The 26,896-nt window shown below is 39.5% G+C and overlaps 1 protein-coding gene across 2 annotated transcripts in view; it reads right to left on the bottom strand.

The window, feature by feature from the left end:
* The window catches only part of ANKFN1 (ankyrin repeat and fibronectin type III domain containing 1), a 298,750-nt gene that overhangs the window by 235,825 nt on the left and 36,029 nt on the right, over positions 1-26,896 (bottom strand). For both annotated transcript variants that reach the window (XM_035720842.2, XM_035720841.2), the window contains exon 2: positions 6,054-6,094. In XM_035720842.2, the coding sequence (XP_035576735.2) occupies positions 6,054-6,094 (41 nt within the window). The remainder of the gene's footprint in view (positions 1-6,053; positions 6,095-26,896) is intronic.

Below are 26,896 nucleotides of genomic sequence, written 5' to 3'. Positions count from 1 at the left end.
ATGATCATATTTACATGTGGAAAAAAAAAAACCTCAGAAACTTGTTGAATAAAAAAACCCCAAACAAACAGAAACCAACAAAGCATTCATAGATACAGAGACAGGGACTGGGGCTGGTGGGGGGAAAAGGGAAAGGGAATCAAAAAGTACAAACTCGGGGATCCCTGGGTGGCTCAGCGGTTTAGCACCTGCCTTCAGCCCAGGGCGTAATCCTAGAGTCCCGGGATCGAGTCCTGCATTGGGCTCCCTGCATGGAGCTTGCTTCTCCCTCTGCCTGTGTCTCTGCCCCTCTTTCTGTTTCTCTCATGAATAAATAAGTAGAATCTTAAAAAAAAAAAAGATGGAATTGTTAGAGACAGAAAATAGACTAGCAATTTATTAATCCTGGGAACTGGGCATATTTGAAAGAGAGATGTAAGAGGAAAGAAGCAACACGAGCAAAGGATTAAAATTTTTTTTCAAGTTTTATTTATTTAAGTAATCCCTACACTCAATGTGGGCTCAAACTCATGACCCTGAGGTCAAGAGTCACATGATCTTCCAACTGAGCCAGCAAGGTATCCTGCCAGCATTTTGTTATAAAGAGCAGAAAGGAGAGAAAAAAGCAAGACTTTTGAGCAGCTACTACGAGAAATTTGGCTAAAGGTCTTTAGAATATTTCACTGTGGAATGTAATACAATTCCCCTTTGAGGGACTTTAATAAAAATTTACATTGTCTTCATTTGTTTAGATTTTTGTGTTTCCTTTAAATATATACCTAAACTTAGAGGGCCATGAAGCAGTTGAGTTATATTTAGGTTACATAAACATTTTGATCATAAAATTATTATTTGGAGTCAATATGGGTTCACTAAATCATGTCAAGTTGCCTTTGTTCCTCTTATGATAGTGTAATTATACTAGCATAGCTTGACAATAACAATAAAAGTAACAATACAACTATTACTACCACTAATTATTGTTTTATATTACTGATAGCTGTTCTACATTCTTTATATGGATTGATTTGCTTAAACATCACAATAGCCTTATGAGGCAGATACAAATAATTTAATATCATCATTTTACATATCAGGACACAGACCTGGAAAGGTAGAGTAACTTGCTCCAAAGCACATAGCTAGCAAAATCTAGTAAGATTAGAATCTAGGCAATCTAGCCCTGAAGATCATACTGTTAGTGAACTATATAATGCTACAAGATTACCCAACATTAGCAAAGTAATGTAAAATTTATCTTATTCTTAGTTTTCAAAGGGCACTGATATCAATCTAAAGATAGCTCTATGTCAGGATGTTGGAAAGCTGCCTGCATCAGATTTTGTTGAGTGATTTCATTAAAGCATTTATTGAGCATCTGGTTGTTTAACAGAATGTCACAGACATTTCAGGAGAGACGAAGATGAAGATGAATAAAACATGATTCCATCTCTGAAAAGCTTAAAACCCAGATAGTCACTGTTTTTATCAATCTCTGGAATGAAGTCAAGAGGCAAATCTAGTATGTCCCAAAACTGAAACAGTTAGGTTTAAATAATTTAAATTCAAAAGGCCCCTAACAGTTTCCACTAGTATTCTGAAACTAGTGTCAAAAGAATAAATGTACAGGTTTGTGTAGTATTCAAAACCGAGTGCATAAATATAGGACTGGAAAAAATCTGTTTTTATGGCAGCTTTTATATAGCACATCTAGAGGCTTCAGGATTAACCTCAGGACTAAAGTGCTATTAAAATTTGTGATGTACTCTTAGGTTATAATAATAGGAATAACATGTTCAGAACGAGAACTTTTATTTTCTTGGAGCTCTGCAATGGGCAGCCATCTTGGCAGTATTTTTTTTTTTTTTTTTTTTATTTCAGGCTGTAACATTTGAAGAGGGACATTGAAAAATGTGACTAGGGCAAATGGAAAGGGTAACTAAACCAAGTCATATGAAGGATGGCTGAAGCAACTGGGGATGTTTAGCCTGGACAAGGAAGGCTCAGAAAGTATATGGGATCAGATTCCAAAATATTTGGAGGGTTGTCATGTGGAAGAAGGAGTCAACTTCTGAGCTGCTCCAGAAGGCAAAACTAGCACAAACCACCTGAAGGTTATCTCAGGTTAGTAAAAGAAAGTTGGAAGCGTCGAGCTATTAAAAATGGGCTGGACTTCCATGGGCTAGGGAGTGGGGTCCTAGAAAGGATGTCCTGGGGGATGGCTTGTGGTGGGCTGTTGAACTGCATCCTGTTGAACCATCTTTCAAAATGAAAATCCCTATATTTATAATGGCACAGCACAAACAATTCCCTAAATTTTTAGAATACATACACGGGAAAATCATCTTTTCCCCCAAATACACGAAAACCACAATTAACATATGAGTAGCAATTATCTTTATATTCCTTCTAGGAGCAAAAGAAGTGGTGACATTAGGGTCATGAAGAGAGAGGAAATAGATGGCCTGTGCAATTGCCTCTGTGCAGAGAAAGCCTGGGAACTAGGAGCAGAAGCCCAGAGAATCTGCTTGGGGGGAAGCAGCGGTGGGGGGGCTGGTTTGATACAAAGTGAACAGAGAAGGAATGGGAGGTTTACTGGATGCAGCTCTAAATCCTTCAGCACAGAGCCTAGCAGTCATAAAAAAGCAAAGTCAGCAAAGCCTTTCCACAGGTGATGAACAGAAATAGAACATAGCCCTCTGGTCTAGATAAACGCTACCTATGCATGCTGCGTCTGCAGTGTGGGCCACAGACCATTCTCTGTGAAGAGTGTTTCAGCCTTGGGGAAGAAGAAGAAAATGCAATTGGAATGAGGGCAAAAATCCTGGCGCATGGATCTTCAGGTAATTTACACAGACCAAGTTATTAATGCAATTAATAACATCTAGGACACCTAGGGATGGAGTATTTCAAGTGAATCCCACCAAGGACAGGGGAAGCCAAAGGGAACCCGTAGAAGGGCCTGTTCCAGGCTAGTAGAATACAGGAAACAAAGAGAAGAGGCTGAGATTGCAATCAGACAAGGCTCAGTGGAGAGTCAAGAAGAGTTAAAGGGAACAGACCTGTGCCCAGCCGACAAAAGCCTCAGATAAAATCCCAACTACACCATGCAATTTAGTAAAAGTTGTTTCTTCCCTGCTAACCAACCAGCTTCCACTAGTCTCGAGCATTCTTTCTGACTTATTTCATTAACATTTCCCTTCTTTTTCTGGAGTGGTCAGAGCCCCAGGGAATCTCTTTCTCTCTCTCCCCTCCCCCTTCCCCCCAACCAGTGGGGCATTGAATGAGAGCCAGAGTGTTGTCTGTGTAAAGAGAAATTGCAAAACCACAAATTGCAGAAAATCGTTACTGCCAAAAATCGAAAGGAACACACAATATCACCATGCCTCTTAAAAAGCAATTGCGCATTTTACAGGCCTCTGGATAATTCAGGTTTGTTTGGCAACTTTCTCACCCATACCACCCAGAAGACAATTCTCTTCCACCAGAGGCAGTGGTCCCAAAGAATATTTGTAGTTAAAAAGAAACAAAAAATGTGGGTGCAAGCCTTTCCAGTGGCCTGTTTCGGCCCAATATGGTTCTATTTTATTCTATTGTGTGGTATTGATTTTAAGGCCCAAAGTGTGCCCCCCCCCCCCCCCAGAATCCCTGGGATTCCCACTGAGACAAAGAGGGCCTCCAGTAAGGACAGAACAACAATCCCTTAAAGATACAAAGCATTTTTAGATGACAGACTCTGAAATGTTACTTTATGTGCTTATCCCAACAATCCTTTGACAGAGGTAGAAAAAAAGGGCTTTCCTTTTTCTTTCTCCTACTCATAATAAAGATATTTAGAAACTAAGGGGCTAACTAACATTCTCAAAATCGTACCACTTCTAAGGGAGTGATGTGGGACTCAGACATAAACCTTCTGAGTTTTTGTCCTGAGTTCCTTCCATCACCCACCCCCTTTCTCCATGGGGCAAATCTTCCCAACTTGGCTACGGTTGCCCTCCTTCAGCAGAGCTGGGATTTTATGTGGCCCATACACATTTCCAGGCCCTTGACTTGGAAAGCCTCCTGCCATTCACTACAGATCAAGCCTTGTCTGAATGTGTGCTGATTAGGTCGTTTTACGTTTGTATTGGTTGTATAATACAATCATCATTAGGACGCAATGCCAACTCCAGAGGGGCTGATGCGAGCCTGGCTGCCAAAACGAACCCAAGTCACAATTGCTTAGTGATTTTAATGCGTTTCCATGACTCCGTGGGTCAGACCAACTTTCCACCAGTTGCTCAGAGATGACATGGAGAGGTGTGGAGACCTCTTTTTGTCTGGATGGTGTTAAACCCAGGGCAAGGTTACTTCTCAGAGTATTTAATAAAATAGGTCACCAAGAACTTTGTCCTTGAGAGAAAAAAAATTGTGAAACTAAAGCAATCACAAATTAACCTCCTAACATGAAACCGCTATCCATTTTCCCCCTCACATGGGAGATACATGGTGCTCTCAAGCAACATCTTGATAAAGAGATCTGAAAGTAATAGTCACGTATGTGTTTATAGTTGCATACTTGCAGTTAATGACTGAAAACGCTATCTTGAATTGCCTTTCATCCAATTTTCACCATGAATAGAAACCGAATATCTTTTAGTATACAACATTAAATCATTTTAAAATCAGTGATAAACCTAAATGGACAGATACAGTTGTGAGAAAGAGCTCCTGAATATGAATATGCAAGAAGGTAAATACAGACTGTTCTCCCAAACAATTGGTATGTTCAGCAGAAAGAATACAGTCAAAAGTTAACATTTGTATAAATAAAATCCTCAGGATAGCACATGAAAAGGGAGACAGCTCATAAAATCTAACATGACTTTATAGGTAAGAGCTGCTTAAAACATTCATAACATGCAGGTGTCTTGATAATGCAATAAAGACCAAAGCAATATAATCCAGAAATTGACATTTTAAAAAATTCCAGTGAATGCATAATAAATACTTCAACATGAAATCTGAACAGTTTTAAGGGTGAATGTTGCTTGTGCTGGTGTTTGAGTATTTGGTATATAGCAATGGGATCAATTTATTCTAGAGAGCAAACAAAAGAGATCATCCAGGGAAATCAGCAAAAAAGTAAGTTTTTCTTGCAGTTCAGCTGCAATACATAGTTTTCTTAGGGACTGAATGATTCAAAAGAGAATTTATCAGAGCCCATATAATATGTGTAATTAGTGTGAAACCTTTAGATTTTTCTGGGCCCAAGACTGTCTAATTCTGGCTTGACCTTCTACTTTATGGTTGTTGATCTCCTGCTTACTTACCTGCAGTGTCAAGCAACTCACTACCATATAAACGACTTTTGAATAGCTAGTAGTTCAAATACTTTTGAACTACTTTTTTTTTTTTCTTTTGAACTACTTTTATATTGAATTCACATCTATCCCGTTTTTTCGAACTCAGGTATTACCAAATTATTTCAGAGACAGATGGAACATTCCTATCTTGAACTCCCGGTTCGGACCTGGTGTAATTTTATTTGGTCTTTTAAACGAGAGGGGGGTCTGTAATTTGGCTGTGGACACTAAAAGTACCAAGAGTGAAGAAACATAATACATGGGAGATTCATTTTAAAAAGAACCCGAGTTTACAGAGGGGCTGCAACGCAGTACACACAGGAAGGCATTATTAAGATAACTACCACACTATTAAATGTGAAACAGTCTGTGACTGTGAAGAACAACTGGGCAAAGAGTAATAAATTAGTCATGTGAGAGAAGCTGAATATTCAAATGTTTGGTGCCACATGATCGTCCCATCTAGAAGACTATCTCATTTCTCCTCCTCACTTCTTTTTTTCTAGCTTTTCAGATGCAATGGAGTAGCAGCCCTGATCGGGATGCACCGAAACGATTGGTGAAATGCTGCACGATGCTAGACAACCCAGCAGTGTGTGAAATGGCAGATTCATTTGCTGAGCCAGACTTTAAAAAGGCAGTAATGTGAGATGGGAGCCGTAAATATGAGGAGGTTTTAGAAATCACAGCTGAGAAATAGATACCATTTCAAGGAGGAAATGTACTTACATTTTGCTGCAAGTAAAATGCCTGTCTTTAAAGGGCAGCCTCTGAAACAAAGAGAACAAAACAAGTGTGTTAAAGAAATGTAGAGTGACCTGTTCCCACTGAGAAAGGCATTGAGATTGCCTTTGAAGGTACAGCCAGGTGACTGAAAACACTGTTATTGGGACATGCTTCTTGGAGGTCTGGGGAGAAGTAGCCCACAAATCAAACATGGAAGTCAACTGCCACCTCTCACTGCATGATCAGCAATCGGCCCCAGGACGTCCTAGAGTTTTGTGGGTCTTGATGCTCTCTTGGTATTCTGTGCCTGATCCTGGGGACAGAGAAATATGAGGGGTCTAGTCACCTAGGTCAATGGCTGAGACTCATCATTCTCTTGCTTCTGGTTCATACTGACACTGCACCTCATTCTCGTAGGCCCAGTTCTGACACATTGTTCCATTAAATTAAACTCCTCCTAAAAACTATGATCTTCTCAATTCGTGCTTATTTGGGTAAGTGGATAAGTTTTCTTTTCCAAGAAGTAAAAAGCTTTTCTGGGGAGTATTGGGGTGGGGGACTTGAAATCAGTGCCAGGTTTTTCCTTATTCAAGATGGCTGTAAAAGAAGAAACAATTAGACTGTGCCTATGCTGGGAAGGAGTGTGCCAATTGTGCAGGCAATTTGTTCAGTGTGGCAGCCCACCAGACAATTCAGCTTGCTTCCAAATCCTTTTTTGGGTTTTTTTTTTTTGGGGGGGAGGGGATGTATTGTGGTTATATCCAAAGAAGTCCTTTTCAGGGTAGTAGATTTAATTGGGAATGGCACGTAAGTCCTGGTGATTGATATGAACAATTTACATGCTGAGATTCACATGATTCTGGGTCATCTCTAAGACTGAACAGTCAAGTTATGGTGTCCTCAGACCTACAGAAAGATCTTGCCATGCCACCCACATGGATCTGGATAAGTCAGATTACTCACTTTCTTGAGAAATATTTTTCCAAGCTCTGCCATTTTTTAGTAATAGTGTGACTTTGGCAAATTGACTCAATGCTCCGGGATTGATAGAAATAATAATGTGGCTAATTCAAAGGGTTGTTGTAAGAATTAAATAAGGTAATACATGTAAAATAGTAACATAAGGCTGGCCTATCTAGTGTTTTACGGGTATTGTTATTAACAGAAGTCCATTTTGGAAAACCAGAGTAAGAAGATATAATTAGTCCATGGAATTGGAGCTAGAAAGGTGGCTATGGAGAGAGTTTTGCTTGGGTAAAATGTCTCCTCTCTTGGTAATCTGCACCATACCATTGCCCCATAGCTCTCTCTCACATTGTCTCCCTCCACTCTTCACTTCTCCAACTGCTGAGTACAATGCAAGTTAGATCAACATCCACACTGGAAAATCCCTAAATGTTCCTGGTGAGCCACCTAATCCCTTATTTCCTGTTCATGGAGATGGTTGGGGGTGATGGTCTTAGAGTGACACATTGTTAAATTATTGAACTACTGGGCCCAGAAAGATTTGGCATAATTCTTGTTTCACAGTTCTTTATACAAGATAGGGGCTTGATGCATTTTTATTGAGTTGACGTTTTTAGATAGATCCCATAGTGTGACTCAACAAGATGTGCTATGTGTCACTGACTGCCAGAAGTTAGGAACACTGCTCTGACATGTAACACCCACCCTTACCTCTCCTCCAAACGAAAAAGTGTACTGAAAATTCTCCTGAAATTGTGTGCCCTTCAGTTCCTTTGAGGAACTTGTTGCTAGGAAACAAATTTAGACAGCTCTCACCTGCTGAGAAAAGTTTTTACTACTGCTTCAGATAACAGGTTCTTCTTTAGGCACAGAAGTATTAACAAAGAAAACTGTCTGTTACTTCACTGTTCATTGGAGAAGAGCTCTTCATTTGGGCAACAATTTCACAGCGATATCATTGATTACTTTGAAAACTATTCAGAGCTGTCCTTGAGATTATATTATGAAGCTATCTAATGCAATGGTACTGATCAGTTTTCTTGGGGTACAAAATAAATAAAGCCGTCAAGAACAGTGTGGGTGGTGGTAAGGAACACAAAAACTTGCTTTAGCTTTTCCAAGCTTATTTCCACATTAGAAAAAGAAAAACCTGAATTCTTAAGAAGAAAGAGAGCCCTTAAAATTGTTAATTATCTCATTTGCTAAGTGTGTATCAGTGCCTGGGTATATGCAGCACACTGTGCCAGCTCTAAGAATACACTGCCCACCATTACAATAATGCCTGCCTGGTAGGGGAGACAACTAGACATTTTGGAGGGGCTGCATGATGATGTAATGCAAAATTACAGAGTGGTCGGCCAGGAGAGGAGGTGGTCTTTGATGATCCAGTCCAGAAAGAGAAATCAGGGAAGTCTAACTGGGGGAGTGTCGGGATAATATCTGAAGAAAAATTCATATTTAATAAAAATAAAAACTGCTAACATCACTGAGTCTTGGTCAGGAATTGTCCTAGGTGTTTCTGATTCATCTGTTACTCCTAACCACCCTAGGAAGGAACTAGTCCCACCTCACTGTAAGAGTTAAAAACCCCGATGGGGGTTGTGGAGCACACCAGCCTGAGAGACTTCATTAAGGGCACAGGCCCTGGACCGGATAAATTGGCTCCCTTGAAGGATTGGCAGACCAACAACACCATTTGCCTTATTTTGCACACTCTTTAGCAAAATCCATTCTTCTACCATGTAGGAGTCCTTAAAGAATCATAGATGGGGTTCTTTTGATAGCAATACCAGATAACTTAAATCACAGAAACCTTGCTTCTGTGCTCCCACCTCAGGGAGATGCAAGGTCCATCTGGGCTCTCTGCACTGAACCACACCCACATAGTGCTAGGCCAGCATCCCTGGGTCACACTACTGATTCAGTAGTCAAGTCCACATGGAAGGGACCTTGTCCAAAGCTCTTGGACCCCCTTGTTAGGAATCTAGATTCCTAGGCTCTGATGATCACTGAAATCTGTCAACTGATGGTCTTGGAGCAACTAATCTCTAGGCCAAAGTGTTCAACCAAGGGATTCAACTTCTTACCCTGGTTCCTGTGGCTGATCCCATCTGGTTATGATTTGTAACCTACAACTGACACTTTACTAAAAAACAGACTATGTAGTAATTTCAGAATATTCTATGCCGATTGAAGAATCTGGTTTGAGTTGCCTGTTATTTAAAGTTTTTACAAGCCAAAAATTACATCAATGCAAGTATAACTTTTTAAATAATATAACATATAGAATTAAATCTCCTATATATCTATTTCTCTCTATAATGCATGATAAAAATAAAATAGTTCCTACATGTCCAAGATTATATAAATTGAGATGAAGTGGCTACCACTTTGTTATTCTGATATTGAGCAAATTCTATTTTATGTTAATTTTTCCTATTTGCTTATTGCTAAGGTAGGAATACCTATTCTCTATTTCACATTCCCAGGAGTGCTGGGAACCAATATTTTTAAAAATTATCTGGGAAGTTCATTTAAGAATGAACAGATACCAGTACCAACATTCTTATAAATATGTTTTCTTGGGCAAGGGAAATAAGAGTAAAATTAAATTATTGGAACTGCATCAAAATAAAAAGCTTTTGCACAACAAAAGAAATCGTCAACAAAATGAAAAGGCAATCTACTGAATGGGAGAAGACACTTGCAAATGAATATCTGATAAGCAGTTCATACCCAAAATATATAAAGAACTTATACAACTTGACACCAAAAAAACAAATAACCTGATTAAATAATGGGTAGCAGCCCTGAAGAGATATTTTTCCCAAGAAGACATAGTGTTGGCCAACAAACACATGAAACAATGTTCAACACCACTCATCATCAGGGTAATGCAAATCAAAACAAGGAGATATTACCTTACATTTGTCAGAATACCTAGAATCAAAAAGATAAGAAATAGTTATCTATTTCTTATTTGCCAAGTGTTGGCAAGGATGTAGAGAAAAAGGGACCCTCGTGTGCTGTTCTTGGGAATGTAAATTGGTATGGCCATTGTGGAAAACAGTATGGAGGATCCTCAAAAAATGAAAAATAGAAATACCACATGATCATAAAAAGCCCATAATTCAACGATGGGGTATTTACCAAAGAAAACAAAAATACTAGTTCAAAAAGATATATGGACCCTACATGTGTATATACAATATATTGTATATTGTATATATTGTATTGTGTATTGTATATATTGTATATTGTATACAATATATTTATAAACATATATACACACATATATCTATATATACACATCTTTATATAGATATGTGTATATATATGTTTATAAATAAATATAGATGTGTATATATATAGATATATATGTATGTGTGTATATATATATGTGTGTGTGTATATATACACACACAATATATTTATAAACATTTTTTAGCCTGAGAAAGAAGGAAATCCTACTACTTGTGATTTGTGACAACATGGACTGAGTAAGACCTTAAGGGCACTACAGTACATGTAATAAGTCAGAGAAAGTATCCATCAGCAGATGAATGGATAGAGAAGTGGCACACACACATACACACACACAGGAATATTACTCAGCCATAAAAAAGATGCAGTCTTGCCATTTGCAACAACATAGATGGACCTAGGGGTATTATGCTAAGTGAAATAAGTCAGAGAAAAACAAATACCATATGATTTCATTTATATGTGGAATCTAAAAAAGAAAAGAAATGAACAAAATAAAAAACTAGAAAGAGACCCTTAAATACACAGAACATTCTGATGGTTGCTAGAGGGGAGAGGGTTTGGGGGGACAGACAAAATGGGTGAAGGGGAGCAGGAGGTACAGGCTTCTAGTTACAGAATAAGTAAGTCGTGAGGATAAATGTTACAGCTTGGGGAATGTAGTCAATGATATTGTAATAGTGCAAAAAAAAAAAAAAGGAATGAACTGATGCAGGTTTTATGTAAGCTTGTATATACCAATTATCAGGTAATAATAATATAAACAGTGGATCTCCTCCTCACTTTGATCAAATGTTCTTTAAAATTTGAGACTATATGCTATAGCATATACATATATATAGCACAGGGATCTGATGCTGAGGTTGAGAGCCTCTGCCCATGGCTGCCACTCTGGAGGTGGAGGCAATGGTATCAGATGGCCATGAGTTAGAGTCTTGGTTCTTCCACTGATTTCCAGTGACATGCAGCCAGTGACTTAATGTTACGTTTCTTAGGCTTATAAAGCACATATACAAACACCAACGTTTGTGTATCTCAATGCTTTTGTCTACAAAATGCAAATAAAGTAGCACCTGCACCTCCTCTGAGATTGGTGTGCTTTTTAGAGGAATATTCATATAATGTACTTGGCAGAGATTTTGCCCATGTTAACTGTTTCACATATGACAGTTATGATTATCTTTATTGAGTCCAAATTGAAAAATTACAGTACCAAGAATTGCACTTTCCATCTGGATTAAAATATTCTGTACTCTTTCCTTAAATGGTTTATAAGATCATGTCACCTCCAACTTTTGTCGGACTTAAAGTGGGCTTCTCTTTAAAACGTCATAGTTGGGATCCCTGGGTGGCTCAGCAGTTAAGCTTCTACCTTCAGCTCAGGGGTGATCTCAGGGTCCCAGGATCGAGTCCCATATCAGGCTCCCCACAGGAAGCCTGCTTCTCCCTCTGCTGTGTCTCTGCCTCTCAGTCTGTGTCTCTCACAAATAAATAAAACTTTTATAAATAAATAAATAAATAAAACATCATAGTTGTTTTTTTATGATTCTTTTTTTTTAAAAGATTTATTTATTTATTTGAAAGAGAGAGTGTGTGGTGGGGAGCAGTGGAAGAAGAGGGAGAGAGAATCTCAAGCAGACTCCCTACTGAACATGGAGCCTGATGTGGGGCTCGATCTCATGATCCCAAGATCATGACCTGATCCAAAATTAAGAATTGAACGCTTAACCAACTAAGCCATCCAAATGCCCCAGTTTTCATGATTCTTTGTAACTTTGCTAACAGCAGTTTTAAAATTTTTTTCCCACTAGTGTTTTAAGAATTTTGTAAACATTTCTGTCTCTCTTATAGTATTGGAATTCCACTGGTTGTGGAATTTTTTTTTTTTTTTTCTGTTTCTAGTCTTGATTCTGCCTTTGCCAAGACCTCAGCAAACTCTTCCACAGGCTTGCTGTATTTACTTACAAATGGCTTCTGGTGTTTTGATTTTTTTCTAGCTTTTCAACAGTTAAAAAATTTAGAGAAGCAATTTTTATTTCAGAAAATTTGGAAAATACACAAGATTACTAAAATGAAGTGAAAGAGTTCACAACCTCACATATTTATTATGCAGTACAGAAAGAAGTGAACATCATGCCTGACTCTCCAGCCCCATTTCCCAGAGATAATTACTGTCAGTAGTGTGTAAGGGTATCATTCTAAACTGTTTTTTAGGCTTATGAAAGCATACACACATAAATCTTTATACACACATGTTGTTAAAATGTTTTCAACAAAGCAAGGTCATGCTGTGTAACTCTTTATACTATCCTTTTGGTTCTCTCACTAGTATTTTTGTGGAGATAATATTCCCAATCAGTATACATAGATCTCATTTTTTTAGTGGCTAAATAGGAATCCGTTTATGGACATGCCCTAACTTATTTAACCGATCACATAGTGACAGATGAACACCTAGATTTCTTGTGATTTTTGCAGTGACGATGAGCTTGCAATGAGAAAATATTTTGAACATTGGTTTTTAGGTTCATACTCTGATACCGTAGGGTAGTTCTTAGAACTGTAAGTACTTTATAATAGGGTATATGCAGCTTGATATTAGATGGAAAATCCCAGATTACTTTTCAAGAAGGTTGAACTTATTCACCCTGTACCAACAATAAGATGTATCCATCATACATATCTTTCACTTTGCACTCTTAATTTCTATTTCTTTGAGTTTTTCTTCTCCACGTGGTAATTTTTCCATCTGAGCTTCAAGATACTTAATTCCATTTTCAGCAACGTTTTTGAGTTCCAAGAACTCTTTCTTTTTCTCAGATTGCTCCTTTGTAATAATTTCCCTAGTCTCCCTAGGAATTTACATTACTGTCTTTTAGAGTTCTTATTTCTTCTTTTAAGGACACCTCACAGAGAGCTACCTATTCTGATTATGTTGTTCTTTTCCCCTTCAAATGCTGAGTCACTTTTAATGTTTTGCATATTTTCTCAACCCCACAAGATCTGCTACTTGTCTGCACACCCAGGCCTTCTGACCCATAAGGGAAGAGGGCCCTCAGCACACATGCAGGTAAACTGTGGGGGGTCTCCTAAGTAGTAGAGGCTCTGCAAGTGGTAGCAGGTTAAGGAAGAATCTTGGTGAACAGGTGGTAGGTTAGGACCCCTCGGCTGAGCGGTATGGGGAGATCTCTGAGTCCTCAAGATCCTTCTGGCAAATAGAGAATGTAAGAGTTCTCTTCAAGGGGTGCCTGTGTGGCTCAGGTGGTTAGGCATCTGCCTTCAGCTTGGGTCATGACCCCAGGGTCCTGGGATTGAGCCCTGCGGCAAGCTCCCTGCTCAGTGGAGAGCCCACTAGTCCCTCTCCCTCTGACCCCTCACCTTGCTCACACTCTTGCTCTCTCTCTCTCTCTCAAACGATTAAAAAAAAAGAAAAAAGTTTTCTTCAAGTTATGTACAATTGATGTAATCTTTAGTTATGGTCTTCTTGAAAAACAAAACACAAAGCAACAATAATAAATCAAAAAATGACTTCCAAATAATAAAGAAATTTCTATATTGAAGCCAAGTTGACACGTCAGACCAAGTGCACACTTTCATCTTTAGTATAAGGACATTAAGAGACTCATATAAACATGGTACTTGCAGAAAGCATGCCAATAATATTATGAATTATAGTTTGTCTTGCATATGGGCATATTTTGGCAAAATAATTGTATTACATGCACGATTAAAATAATATATGTTAATTATCAATAGCAATAAAGTAGGTGGTCCTGTTTTTAGTTAACAATGTACTTGTTTATCAAATATATACCAGATGATTTAAAATGTATTCTAGGTATTAGATATAAAACACTGATAAAACAAAGTGATTATTTTATCACCAAGCCATTCACAGTCTGTTACATGAAAGACCTATCAGAAAATGACTCTATAATTATAGTGACATGGGGTAACTACTATGATAGACCTAGGCCTGGGGTACAATATGAGCAAAGGAGATTCTTTCTAAGTCAGATTAAGGCAGATTTTTCCAAAGAAGCGTCGAAAGGGGCTTGTGATAAAGTTAAATGTTAATTAAGTTTGGAAAACACTGGGTTAAAGATAATTAAGTATGTCTTTCTGATGTGGTCTTTTTCATGGCCTTTAATAAATATTTATTATAAATTCCAGGTAGTGGCAATGTCCCAACAGTATAGGGGCTAAAGAACCCTTCTTCCAAGCATTCTGAGGGACACACTTGGCTTAGGTGATCCAAGGGAATCTTCCAAGAGGAGGAAGGTTAGAGTTGAGACTCCAAGATGAGCTGGTGTGAGCCAGAGAGGCCAGAAAGGTCACTTTTGGCAGAAGAACAGCCTGTACAAAGGCTCAGAGACAGGGTATGGGCCGTGTAACACTAAGTAGCTCAAAATAGCTAAGCCAAAGAATTTTATATGAAAAAGTGACTTGGGGCAGCCCTGGTGGCTGCAGCGGTTTGGCGCAGCCTGCAGCCTGGTGTGTGATCCTGGAGACAAGGGATTGAGTCCTACGTCGGGCTCCCTGCATGGAGCCTGCTTCTCCCTCTGTCTGTGTCTCTGCCTCTCTCTCTGTGTCTATGAATAAATAAATAAAATCTTAAAAAAAAAAAAAAAAGAAAAAGTGACTCAAAGTGGGTAGGGAGATAAACAAGAGTCAGCCAGATCATTCCATCCAGGTAAAGGGTAGAACTTTATCCTGAAAGCAAAAGATGTATTTAAAAGTTTGGACACAGGGGAGAAGTATGAATGGATTTGCTTTGTCAAAACCATCACTCTGGTAGCATGATAGCTGTATACTCCAGCGAAGTCAGTCTGGAGAAAGGAAAAAAAGAGTCAAGGAGTTCTTGAACTAACCCACATGTCAGTGTTGAGAGAATGAGGTAGGGGAGAAAGATGGATAGATAGACAGGTGGATGGATAAATAGGAAGGAAGGGAGGCAGAGAGGGAGGGAGAAGAGGGGCTTTAAGGAAGCAGTATCTGCAGGACCCGGTGGCCAGTAGGATGTCTGGTGAATAGCAGGTAAGGGTCAGGGGACTTCTGGGGAACTGAGTGGGTGATACAGTCATACAGAGATGGGGAATATCGGAGGAAGAACAGGTTTGGACTGAACCTACTGACTCACCAGGAGGTCGAATTCAGGTGGACCAAGGCCTGAGCCAAAGCTGTCACCAATATTTAGACGTGTTGAAACTGAAAAGCCATTGGCACATGTAACTGTTAAGATCCTAAGAGGTAAATCTATTAGAGATAGAGATGTTAGAAACCCACAGGTCAAGTAATTATTCCTTGGGAAACACAGATCTCATTTAGGAGTTCTATACCTCAAACTCCTCAATTGCAAAAAGATAGGTATGAATTGTTTTTAAACAAAAATATGGTCAAAATTTTTTTAAACCCCAACTGACCAGCTGCTTCTGCCTTCAATAAGGGGGTGAACTTGCTCATATGGTAGAAAAATAAATCTCTATTTCAGGGTTTCTCAACGTTGGTACTATTAACATTTACGGTCATATAATTGTTGTGGTAACTGTCCTGTGCATTACAGCATGTTTGTTTAGCAGTGTCCCTGGTCTCCACCCACTAGATGCTGGCACTTCTTTCCCCTGGTTGTGACAACAGAAACCTCTGCAAACATTGGCACAGGGCCCCACAGGACAGGGCTGCGATCCCTCTCCATCCCTCTGCCTCCCAGGCGAGAAGCACTGTTCTCTGTTCTTCCTTTGATGCAATGTGGCAGAGTTTGGAAGAACTCTTCTAAATCCTTTATGCCCCTGGAGGGCGAAACCCAGGGGAGCCGGTCTTTTGTTCCACAGAATATATTACTGAGTTTGCAAATGCAAAGCTGGCCTAGATCCTGAGTAGATGGTGTAGTAGTTACACTCTGCTATAGAAGAAAGGGAGGAGAACGGAATTCCTAAGTGAAATGAGGGCACCTTGTGAAGCTGCAGGGGGGCTGATTTACAGAAAAGACAACAGTGAGAAATTCCTGCAGGCTAGGAAGACGGAGGACCTTGAGTGACAGGGATGCTTACTACTCAGTCCTAAACTAGTCCCTGTTCTGCAGGGGTGTGAGATTCCTCCACTGTCCCAAAGTCTTCAAGTGGGACCCCAAGCCAGATGTGGCTCTGTGAATGTCCTCTCCCAGAGCATAGCAGATATTTACAGCATTGGCCTTACATCACTGTCCTCACATTGTTACCTCCTACCCTTTCTTCTTATATTTTCCTTTTTTCCCTCCTCTTCTTTCACCACATGCTACAGCAAAATCTTCCACTCTTTGAGGTTAATTTCTTTGACTGGAATTACCAGTGAGCTTAATTTCCATGTAGGATGCTGGATTCCTTAAGTGCAGGCAGCTAGACCAGGCAGGCTGGACTGCATAGAGGTCAGCATAGAGATCCTCTTGCCTGGTATCTCTCTTTACAGAATGGGTAAACTGAGGTCTGGAGGGCTGCAGTATTTTGTTTTTAGGAACAGAGCTAACTTAGATCTTTTGGCTCTTGGTTCTTCTTTTTCCAGCAGAGCACACTGTCTAAGAAGTCATTTCTCTTTGATTAGCTGACACTAGTCTCTAGAAAGGTCCCCGATTTCTGTGCTGGTGACTTCAAGGTAATAAACCTGCCAGAATAAAAAAGCAGAAAACAAGCTATTTCACTCCAAGAATGTCTTAAAATTCCAGTTACACTCAGATCTTTTCTCCATGACATCATTAAAATATTATCTGGCTTGGAATATTTTCTACTTCTAAACATTTCTTCTCAAATTTTGATTTTCTGCCAGCTGACAATACAGACTCATAGAGCCCTTTCATGTCTCATAGGCTACTGTACAACCTCATAATCATATAATGAATTTCTAAGGATTAATTATTCAAATGTCAAAGAGATGATTTCTTGGTGAGGAATGAAATATCTTTCAAACCTGCCGTAGAGAATATGAAAGCTGATCAATGGCCAGTGTTTACATATCTAGTCATCAATTATAATGAAACATTTTCTTTGAAGTCACTTACAAAACATTGTGAAGTCCACACACATAAAATCTAAAAATCACTCTGAAGTTCTTTCTTATAAAAGTGACCTCAATTGATATTGATCTAAATAAAACTCTTCCAACAGGAGAGCCAGGGCTCAAATTCCTGTGAACTGGAGCACGAACCCAAGCAATTTCTTATTCATCTTTTTATCCTATACAGTGTCTAGCAGAATATTTGACACACGGTGGTTCTTCAGTAGTTAGTGGTTAAAGGGATAAACCCCCAGGCTTTCCCCGCCAGGCTTTTCCCTGTCTGACCAAGCAGTCTCTCACACCCACGCTGCCTCTGTCTCCCAAACCTGTGCCCAGGACAAGTTCCATTATGTGTGGGGCTCAGTGCCAAAACGAAAAGGTGGGGCTCCTTATTTTAAAATGATTAAGGACTTCAAGACAGTGGTGAGGGGGCACTATGCTAAGCATGAGGCTCTGTGCTACTGTAGCAGGTGCGGGCCCATGGACCTGGTCCAGTCTAAGCCCAACCAGCTTCTTGGCTCTCTGATGCCTCCATACCTGTAATCGTACCTCCCAGGCCAAGTAAAAACCTGCACTTGAGCTTCTGAGCCTCTTCTATCCTGTCAGACCCCTCTTTCGGGCCTATGCCCTCTACCCTCCCTATCTTATCCCTTTCCTGGAGGTCTATTGTAAGGTGAGAAAACCCACTTCTGTCTTTGCTTTCTCCGTCCATCTGCCCCCGAGTGGAGACTAGGTTTTCCCACCTCCACACTCGCCTTCAATAGGGGCCACTGTTGCTTCTACTTCCAAAGCAAATTTTTTTCTATCTGCCCTTGGGGTCTAGTGGCTCTTCCAGACCATGTGTTATGCTTCTCTTGCTCTATATAACTGCTTACACTCTGCTTTCCCATCCTGCCCTTTACCTTGGCTGCTCCCCATGTCTCATTTCTGTGTAGCCCAGACTCCAACATGGATCCCCAGCTTTCCCTTGCTTCCCACCTTCCTCAGTGTTTGTAAGGTGTTCATGAATGCCCCACCTGGCTCCCTGACCTGAGTTTAATGAATTCCACAAGGCTGCTGATCTTTCCAGGTACTCACTGGCATATCTCAAACTTCATTATTACCTGGAACTACTTTGCTTGTAAGATGTCTGTGCTAATCACAGGATAACTTGAAAAATACAGAATGTAAAAAGGAAAAACAAATAATATCAAAACCAATCAACCAAATAAAAAACAACCACAGTTCTATCATTCAAAGGCATTCCCTGTTAGAATTTTAGAATCCCTCAACACCAGTCTTTTCTATGCATAAAAAATTGCAAGTGTAAGAGTTGTGATAAGTCTTGTCTACAAAAATAGAGGATGTTGATCTCATCTGGGGTGCCAGATTAGGGCTGTTAGGAAGGTCTATTGAAGTTGAAATCTGGAAGTTGGGATGGAGCTGTTTATTGAGGGGGAGGAAATGGAAGATCATTGTAGGCAGGGCACTGCTTATACAAAGGTCTTGAGGTAGAAAACGGCATGTCTTGTTTGAGGACCTAAAAGAAAGCCACATAAGAACAGGGTGAGATGGATTACCTGGGTTCAAATTCCAAATTATTTACTTCAGCCTCAATTTTTTTTCTCTATAAACCAGAAATCGGGATGCCCGGGTGGCTCAGCAGCTGAGCATCTGCCTTTGGCCCAGAGCGTGATCCTGGAGTCCCTGGATTGAGTCCCACCTCGGGCTCCCTGCAGGGAGCCTGCTTCTCCCTCTGCCTATGTCTCTGCCTCTCTCTCTCTTTCTCTCTCTCTGAGTCTCTCATGAATAAATAAATAAAATCTTAAAAAAAAATTAACCAGAAATTGTATTAGCCTTTCCCTAAGATTAAATGTGTTCCTATCTGGAAAATACTTAAAATAGCACCTGACACATAGTAAAGGTTTCTTAAATCAGATGATTAGTCTAGACAGACTAGTCAATGTGGAGAAGGAGAAATGTCTATTCTGACCCTCCATGTTCTCCTAGAGGAGACTTCTATCCCCATATCCATAAGTGACAGATATTGGAGTAAGCACATCTAGTTTCTCTTCACTCTCTTTCTTCTCTGTGAGGGACAGGTTGACTTATTAGACAGCGGGAAGCTAGAAGTCTACAGGCCATGTATACACAGAGTTCTGGGGTCCTCCGTTAACGCTGCAAGGCAGATGTGTGCTCTCTCAGGGCCAGCTATGACTGGACAGGTGAATTACATAAATCTGACACTGGGTGCCAATCTCTTCAGTTCAGTGAAGGATAGTGGGAAGCCATGGTTTGGCTTCTCCAGTAAAGTTTTCTACTTGCCCTATTTTAGATTTATTGGATATTACCCAACTCTCAATGAAGGTGATACTTTGATACTCATTTAGTGAGAAAGAGGAAGCAAAGGGCTAGAATCCTGACCCCTAGCACATTAGTGCACTATCTGGAAACCAAAAGATGAAATACAAACATCTAGAGAGCAAAGGGCTTAGACACGAGACTATAGATCTTGGTACAGCTATTGTGGTAGGCTGTATGAATGGGCAGTTCCAGCCTTTGTTTCTGACTTGTTTTGGTGGCACTGGCTTGCAGTAAATTGCTGCTGAGGCCAATATTGGATGATTTAGACTTTAAGTATCCAAAACTAAACAAATAGAATAAAATAAAATAAAAATAAATCCAGCTAGATTCCATCCAGGGTAGAGAGAATGAGAGCGTGTGCTCTGGCTTTCAGGTTTAGTGCCAGATACTAGGAAGACTGCTCAGGTGAATGAATCCTTTTTATCCTTTTTATCTTGTTTGGAATTGCACAGGCCCAAGGGGGGACCACGGAAAGACTGGTTTCCTGATTTATATAGTTTGTCCACAGCCTCCTACAACTCTCTACCAATGGTCTCAAATTGAATTTTTTTTCCCATAAAGCTTATGTCTTAAACAAGATATGATTTCTTAAATCCATACCTGACTGTGATATGGATTTAAAAGACCTAGGCCCAGATGATGGTTAAAAGTGTATGGCCCCTGGTTCATTTTTCCAGGTATCTGGCTAGAAAGTTTATTCATTTATTTTTAATTTTTTAAAAGATTAAAAAAAATTTATTTATTCATGAAAGACATACAGAGAGAGAGAGAGGCAGAGACACAGGCAGAGAGAGAAGCAGGCTCCATGCAGGGAGCCCAATGGGGGACTCGATCCCAGGACTCCAGAATCACACCCTGGGCCGAAGGGAGGTGTTCAACCACTGAGCAACCCAGGCATCCCTAGAAAGTTATTTAAACTTTTTCTTGAACCATCTGTGTCTGGGATAGATGAGGTGTAAGGAAGAATGGAATTGGGTTAAAGTACAGGCTTTGATCTTGCATTCAGAACACAAGCTGCTGGAAATGAAAGAAAATGAAGGAAGATGCAATGACTGAGTGGAAGGAAAAGACTTATTTCTTTAGGGGAAAATAAGAGATTTTAGAGGCTGGGTTGGACAAATATGAACCTAAAACATTCTAAATGCTCTTAAAATTGGAAGTTAGAAAAGCGGTAGGACTGAAGCTTTAAAAATCCAACAAAAAATTAAAGAAAGAGAACAAAGGAGGACAAATGCCCCAGAAGATATCCAGATGTGGAGGACTATTAGAAGCTGCTTGAATGGAAGGATGGGCGAGCCATGCTAGATGTGGTTACATGCCATCTGTACAGGACTATGAGAGATGACTAGGATCAGCAGGATGGAATCCTGTAGGGATTATTTCAGTATTGCCAAGTTAACACAGTTGTTGAAGTGATGAAGCAAGTACAGTGGATTGCCATTAGAAATAGAGTGCATCAGTCCTTAATGGATGGTTTAGGGAGAAGGAGAGATCCAGCCTTAAGGGAACTGAACCCTGACCTCCAGGGAAACATCTGGCAATGCCTGGAGATATTTTTGATTATCATGATTTGGGGAGGAGGAGCTACCGGCCACTAGACTTCTTACAATACACAGAACAGCCCCCATAGCAAAGAACTACCCTGTCCAAAGCTTCAGTAGAGCTGAGATTGAGAAACTGCCTTAAAGAAAGCCAGGCTGGGCTACAACATTTGAGTCTGGATGGTGTCAGATGTTGGGCCAATGGGAAGAATTATCCAACTTGGAGAACTAGCCACGAACAAGATTTGTTTGAACTATGGATGTTTTGGCAGCTTCTGAAATCACTGACTTCACATCTCTTATTAAGGAGGATCTCAAAGGGCAAAATCTAGAATAATATCATGAAGAAAACAAATTAATGGGGCTGAAAGCGTACAGAAGGAGAATGGAGGGAAGGCGCCGTGCTCCAGCCAAGGGTATTAGTACCACATATGGAAAAGGTAGGAAGCCAAGTTAGGAAGCATATTACTCTTTTTAAAACAGCTGAGTTTGTTTGAAAAGAGTGGAGAAAGAGAAAGGCAAATGAAACATTAGAAGCATTTGCTACTGCAAGAGGCATAAGGTGACAGAGATGAATGTTCTTGTTACCAACGAAGTAGCATAAATCACTCAAAGTCTGGAGGTTTAAAAATTAAGAAAAAGCAAGTTTTGGGGGAAGAGCACATGGTAAAAGATGTGCTTCCCACTTGAGCATGCAAACTGCAGCTGTATCATCAAGTCTTAGGAGAACTATTGAGGATAAGTGCCTACTAAGAGAAATAGGCAAGCAAGAAAGCTGTATCATTCAGAGATAGGTCAGCAGCAGTGGTTCTTAAACCTGGCATGCATTAGAATCACCTGGAGAGCTTGTCAAAACCAGATTTCTGTGTCCCACTCCCAGAAATGCTGATATAACAGATCTGGGTGGAGCTTGAGAATCTTCATTTCTAAGAAGCTCCTAAGTGATGCACCGATGCTGCCACATTTAGATAACCAGTGGTGTACAGAATTCCAGTGTAGGAAGCAAAGACAGCAGACACTGCTTCCTGGGTTCCTGCAAAGAGGGAGAAATACAAAAAGTAGAACAAAACATTGAGGTCCTGGGGAAGGCATTAGCCCTTGTTTAAACACCTTGTTCCATGAGGGAGAAGATGCTGAGTCATTCTAAGGAGCCCACCCAGTATTCAGCAATGGGGAGAAGGGCCAAGTGTGGGGCTCAAACACAGACTGAAAATTAAAAGGACACACACCATAGAAGAGAGACACAAGAAGACCTGGAGATGAGGGCCATCACTGTAATTTGTTGATTTTATGATTATAGGAGTGTCTCAAATGCCTCTGAGAGAGGAAACAGGGTATATAAGCAGAGTCCTTCTCTTTCCTTGCCTCCAAGGACACAAGAAGCACGGTGTTTGTTACAAAGAATTTCTTCCCATCTCTTGGCACAAAATTTCTATACTCAACTGTTTATGCTCCCAGGTCATGAATGCTAGATGGGCATTCTTACAAAGCTGAAACCAGAAACATTTCCTTTTTCTCCAAACTTTTCTGCAAACCCTTCTCCCTAGATAACACTTAGCATTCTGCTATGATCCACGGCTGATAACCACAATGTGGATCCTGTACTTTGTATCCCATTGCTCTCTGTGCATATTTTCTTTCTGCAGGAAGAGGGACCAAATAATCAGATTCAGGCATCAAGCTCATTCCTAAGCTTCTCTAATTGATGGTTCAATTAAACCAGAATATATCTGTCTAGTAAGAGACTATCATGTACCATCAACAAAAACACTCCAACTTCATGAAGACTTATAACTGCATCAAGGAAATATTTATGGTATAACAATAAATAAAATATCATATAATATAATAACAGAATTATTATAATATAATAACAGAATTGAATATATAATATCATAATTATATGAACACATGAAAGCAAATAACATACTATTCACTGAGGAAACTAGATGAAACTATATCAGAAAGCATACTGAAACCATTCTTAAGCGGTAGGATTTTTTTTCAAAGTTTTTCTTTTTTTTTCTTTTTTTTCTTTTTAAAGTTTTTCATTATATTCATTTGAGTGTCACATATAACAGTAATAATAAACTTTATCAATTTTAAGTATTTTAATGCCAGTGCTAGCCTTAGAAAGTCACAGAGAACTTTATTTTTTTTCTTAAGATTTATTTATTTGAGAGAGAGCACACACGAACATAAGTGGGGCATGTAGGGGCAGAGGGATAGGGAAAAGGAGACTACCCATTGAGCAGATACCAGATACAGTGCTCGATCCCAGGATCTCGAGACCATGACCTGAACAGAAGGGAGATGCTTAACTGACTGAGCCACCCAGGTGCCCTGGGAACTTTATTTATTTATTTATTTTTTAAGACAAGCGAAGAAGATAAGTAAATAAATTTCAAAATGATAAGGAAGGTGTGAGTGAAGATGTGCTTTGAGGTGGTTGAAAGGCATGTGACTAGAGAAAGGATTTATGGCGAGGTTGGCGGGGAGGAGGAATACTCCTCTAATAGGTTATTCTTGACATTTTAGGACTAGCATATATTTGATATACAGTCATTTAAAAAAAAAAGTCCAAAAGCTGGGGTGATATTGCTAACGGACTGCCGAAGTGTGAAGGAAAGTTTTAACACTGTAGATAATAATGAAAATCAACAAAGTTAGGAATTGCTTTAATGAATTCCACATGGGAAAACAGAATGAATTGGCTATGAAAAAAATTAGAAATCTCCCTTTGAAAGGATGGCTACAGTATCACTTTCCATTACAAATGAGGAATATAAACACATTGTCAAAAATACACATTGTCAAAAGAATTTGAACAAAAATATTTTAGCTTTCTGTCAGTTGACTAGAATAAGTTTAGATTTTAATTTAAGCATCAAGGGACATGATCTAATGGTTTATGAGCAGCTTTGCAGAGAGCAGAAGTGATAAAAATTGCAAACAGATGATATGTAAATAAATATTTGCATCAACTGGTATAAATATTTAGAAGTGCTGACAACTCCCAATTATCTTGTTTTAATTGGTTCACATAGAAACAAATTTTTGACAATTGTATTTGGCCAATTAACACTTCAGTAGCTCAGCTAGTCTTTGATCTTAAGAGTGCTTTTGGGGACAAGTCTCTGGGTAATCACCTCTTTGTATGTTGGAGAAATAAACTCTTCACTCTGTCATGAAAATACAGTGGTCTGTGAGCCTCCTTCTGCAGCCAAAAACATCTTTGTCCAAGAGAATGGAGCCAGAAAGGGTGTAATATTAAATGTCAAAACTAGTGGTGTTGGGATTGTGAGTAGGAAGGCAAGAGAGGGACAAAACTCACAGGAGGTATTAGACAGGGGCTTTGAAACGTCTATGTCATGACAGTGGTTTCCAAAAAGTTATGGATGATCATAAACAGTGCCTGGTTTTCTGAGAGGGATAACTTAGGTATCATTTCAGAGGAGAAATCAGGCATAGGCTGAAAGCTCATCCATTTCTTGCTCCCCTCCCTCCCAATTTATATCTCATATCTTATATCTTTGCAAGTTATATAGTTCCACTTAAAAAAATAGATATACCTGGATAGATTGTGTCTGTCTTATATTCTAAACCAATATATTTAACTTTATTATTTATTTTACCCAATAGCTTTTGTTGTGTCCCACAGTACTCATTCATACACTTTGCCAAGTATTTCTAACTCTCCACCTTCTAAGCACTTTGAGAATTGGCTTTCTTGGCTCCTTTGTGAATGAATGAGGTCATATGACTAGTACTAATTTCAGCAGTTTTATCCCTGTGAGACCAATCCCCTCGATTAAATTCCCTGTGTTAAAAATCCTAGACTGGTTTTTCCCTACTCTTGGCTGGTACGAATAAAACATTAAGTCACAACTACCAGAGATGAATAGAGAATTAGATATTCTGGTTAGCTAAATTTTTGTTTTTCACAAATAACTTTTGACTAACCAAAGCACTCATTAACTCTTAATGCTTGGGGCACATCTTTGTAAAAGGTATGAATAATTTTTCCTAGCTCATTTGTAAGTTAATCAACAAATATTTATTAAAGGTATATTACATGTCAGACACTGTGCCGACTTTTCATGGAGTTTACAGTTTGCTAGGGAGGGCAGACACTGATCACATAAGTACACAAACAAGCTATGGAGAGGATATGGAACCTTATGCCAGCTTATGGTAGGATGCTTTCTTCAAAGATCAGGAAGCAGAGCTTTGAAGGATGAGCATGTGTTGACTACAAAAAGAAGAGGACAGTTTTCTAGGCAAAGGAACAACATATGTAAAGGCCTTATGGTAGAGGGGATGTGGGTTTGAGGAGCAGAGAAAGTGCTGAAAGGGATGCAGGACATGGTAGATTTCATTGAGGACTATATACTTTAAGAGCAATGGAGAGTCAAGTTATTGAAGGCATTTAGGCAACAGTAGTGATGGAAAGGCTGTAATGAGTGTGACACGACCTGGGTACATTTAGGAAAGGTCATTCTGGAGGACGCAGAGAAGTTAATTTATGGGATCCCACAGTGGATAAACAGACCCATTATCAGGTGATTGCAGCAGCCCCTCCCACAGACTGGGGGCTACGCTGGAGAGACACAAGGGGAAGGACAGCATATACAACAGAAGTTAATCTTTTTGCAATGCATCAGAATCTTCTTATGATCTCAGATCACCATTATAACTATCCTCACTAGATAAGAGTATAACTATAGAAAATTGGGATGCCTTCAGACTTGTAGTATTCCTTCTTTTCATCAAAGAATATAGAAATCAACCATTGGTTACTTTCTATATTACTATCCATATATATGTATACTTATTCATTCTCAGGTACTTGGATACTATACTATAGTAACATATACATACATTAGAGCAGGATGGTATGCTGGCCTCCAAGTCTCTCCAACCCAATGGTATCCAGTAATAGAGTTGCTCACAAGACTACTCAGAAGGGCAAGAGGAGTTGAACTGAAGATACTGGACCAGCTATGTCTTCAACCAGAAGAGTTGAACCTCAATATCTAATACAACCTTTACTTGCATCAGATATTGGAGTTCTGTGTATTATTTCATTTTTAAGTGACTTCACCACTAAATAAATAATCTGATAGTCATTTCTATTCTTTTATTCTTAGAATAGAGAAACTGAGGCCCAGGAAAGTGAAGTGACTTGCCTGTGGTCAAATAGTCAATTTGTGGTAGGGTCATAATTAGATCCAGAATCTCCTGACTCTATGCCAGTGCTCATAGGCTCTTTCTGATATCAAAAGGAAAGTGATATATTTACTTATCTTCTGGATTAAAAAAATTCCAGGGGAACCTGGGGGGCTGAGTCAGCTGAGCATCCAACTCTTGATATCAGCTCAGGTCATGATCTCAGGGTCAGGAGATCCAGCCCCTCATCAGGCTCTGCACTAGGCATAGAGCCTCCTTAGGATTCTTTCTTCCTAGCCCTCTTTCCCTCAACCCCTGCTTGCACTCATACACACTTTCTCTTTCTCTCACTCTCTCTCTCACAAAAAAAAAAAAAAAAATTCAGTTCTGGAAATACGGAAAAGTGGCTGTACTTTTTTCTCTTCCTTGGATTCTTTGACACTGAGTAGAACCTCACACCTGTTTGTTCCTCTAAAATTAAAACTTTTTATACTCCACATGTTCCAGTAAGCTCACTAAATGTTTGAATGATCTGCT

This window comes from Canis lupus, chromosome 9 (genome assembly GCF_003254725.2).
Source record: "Canis lupus dingo isolate Sandy chromosome 9, ASM325472v2, whole genome shotgun sequence".
In the NCBI taxonomy this organism is placed as follows: domain Eukaryota; kingdom Metazoa; phylum Chordata; class Mammalia; order Carnivora; family Canidae; genus Canis; species Canis lupus.
This window is presented reverse-complemented; position numbering and strand designations above follow the sequence as displayed.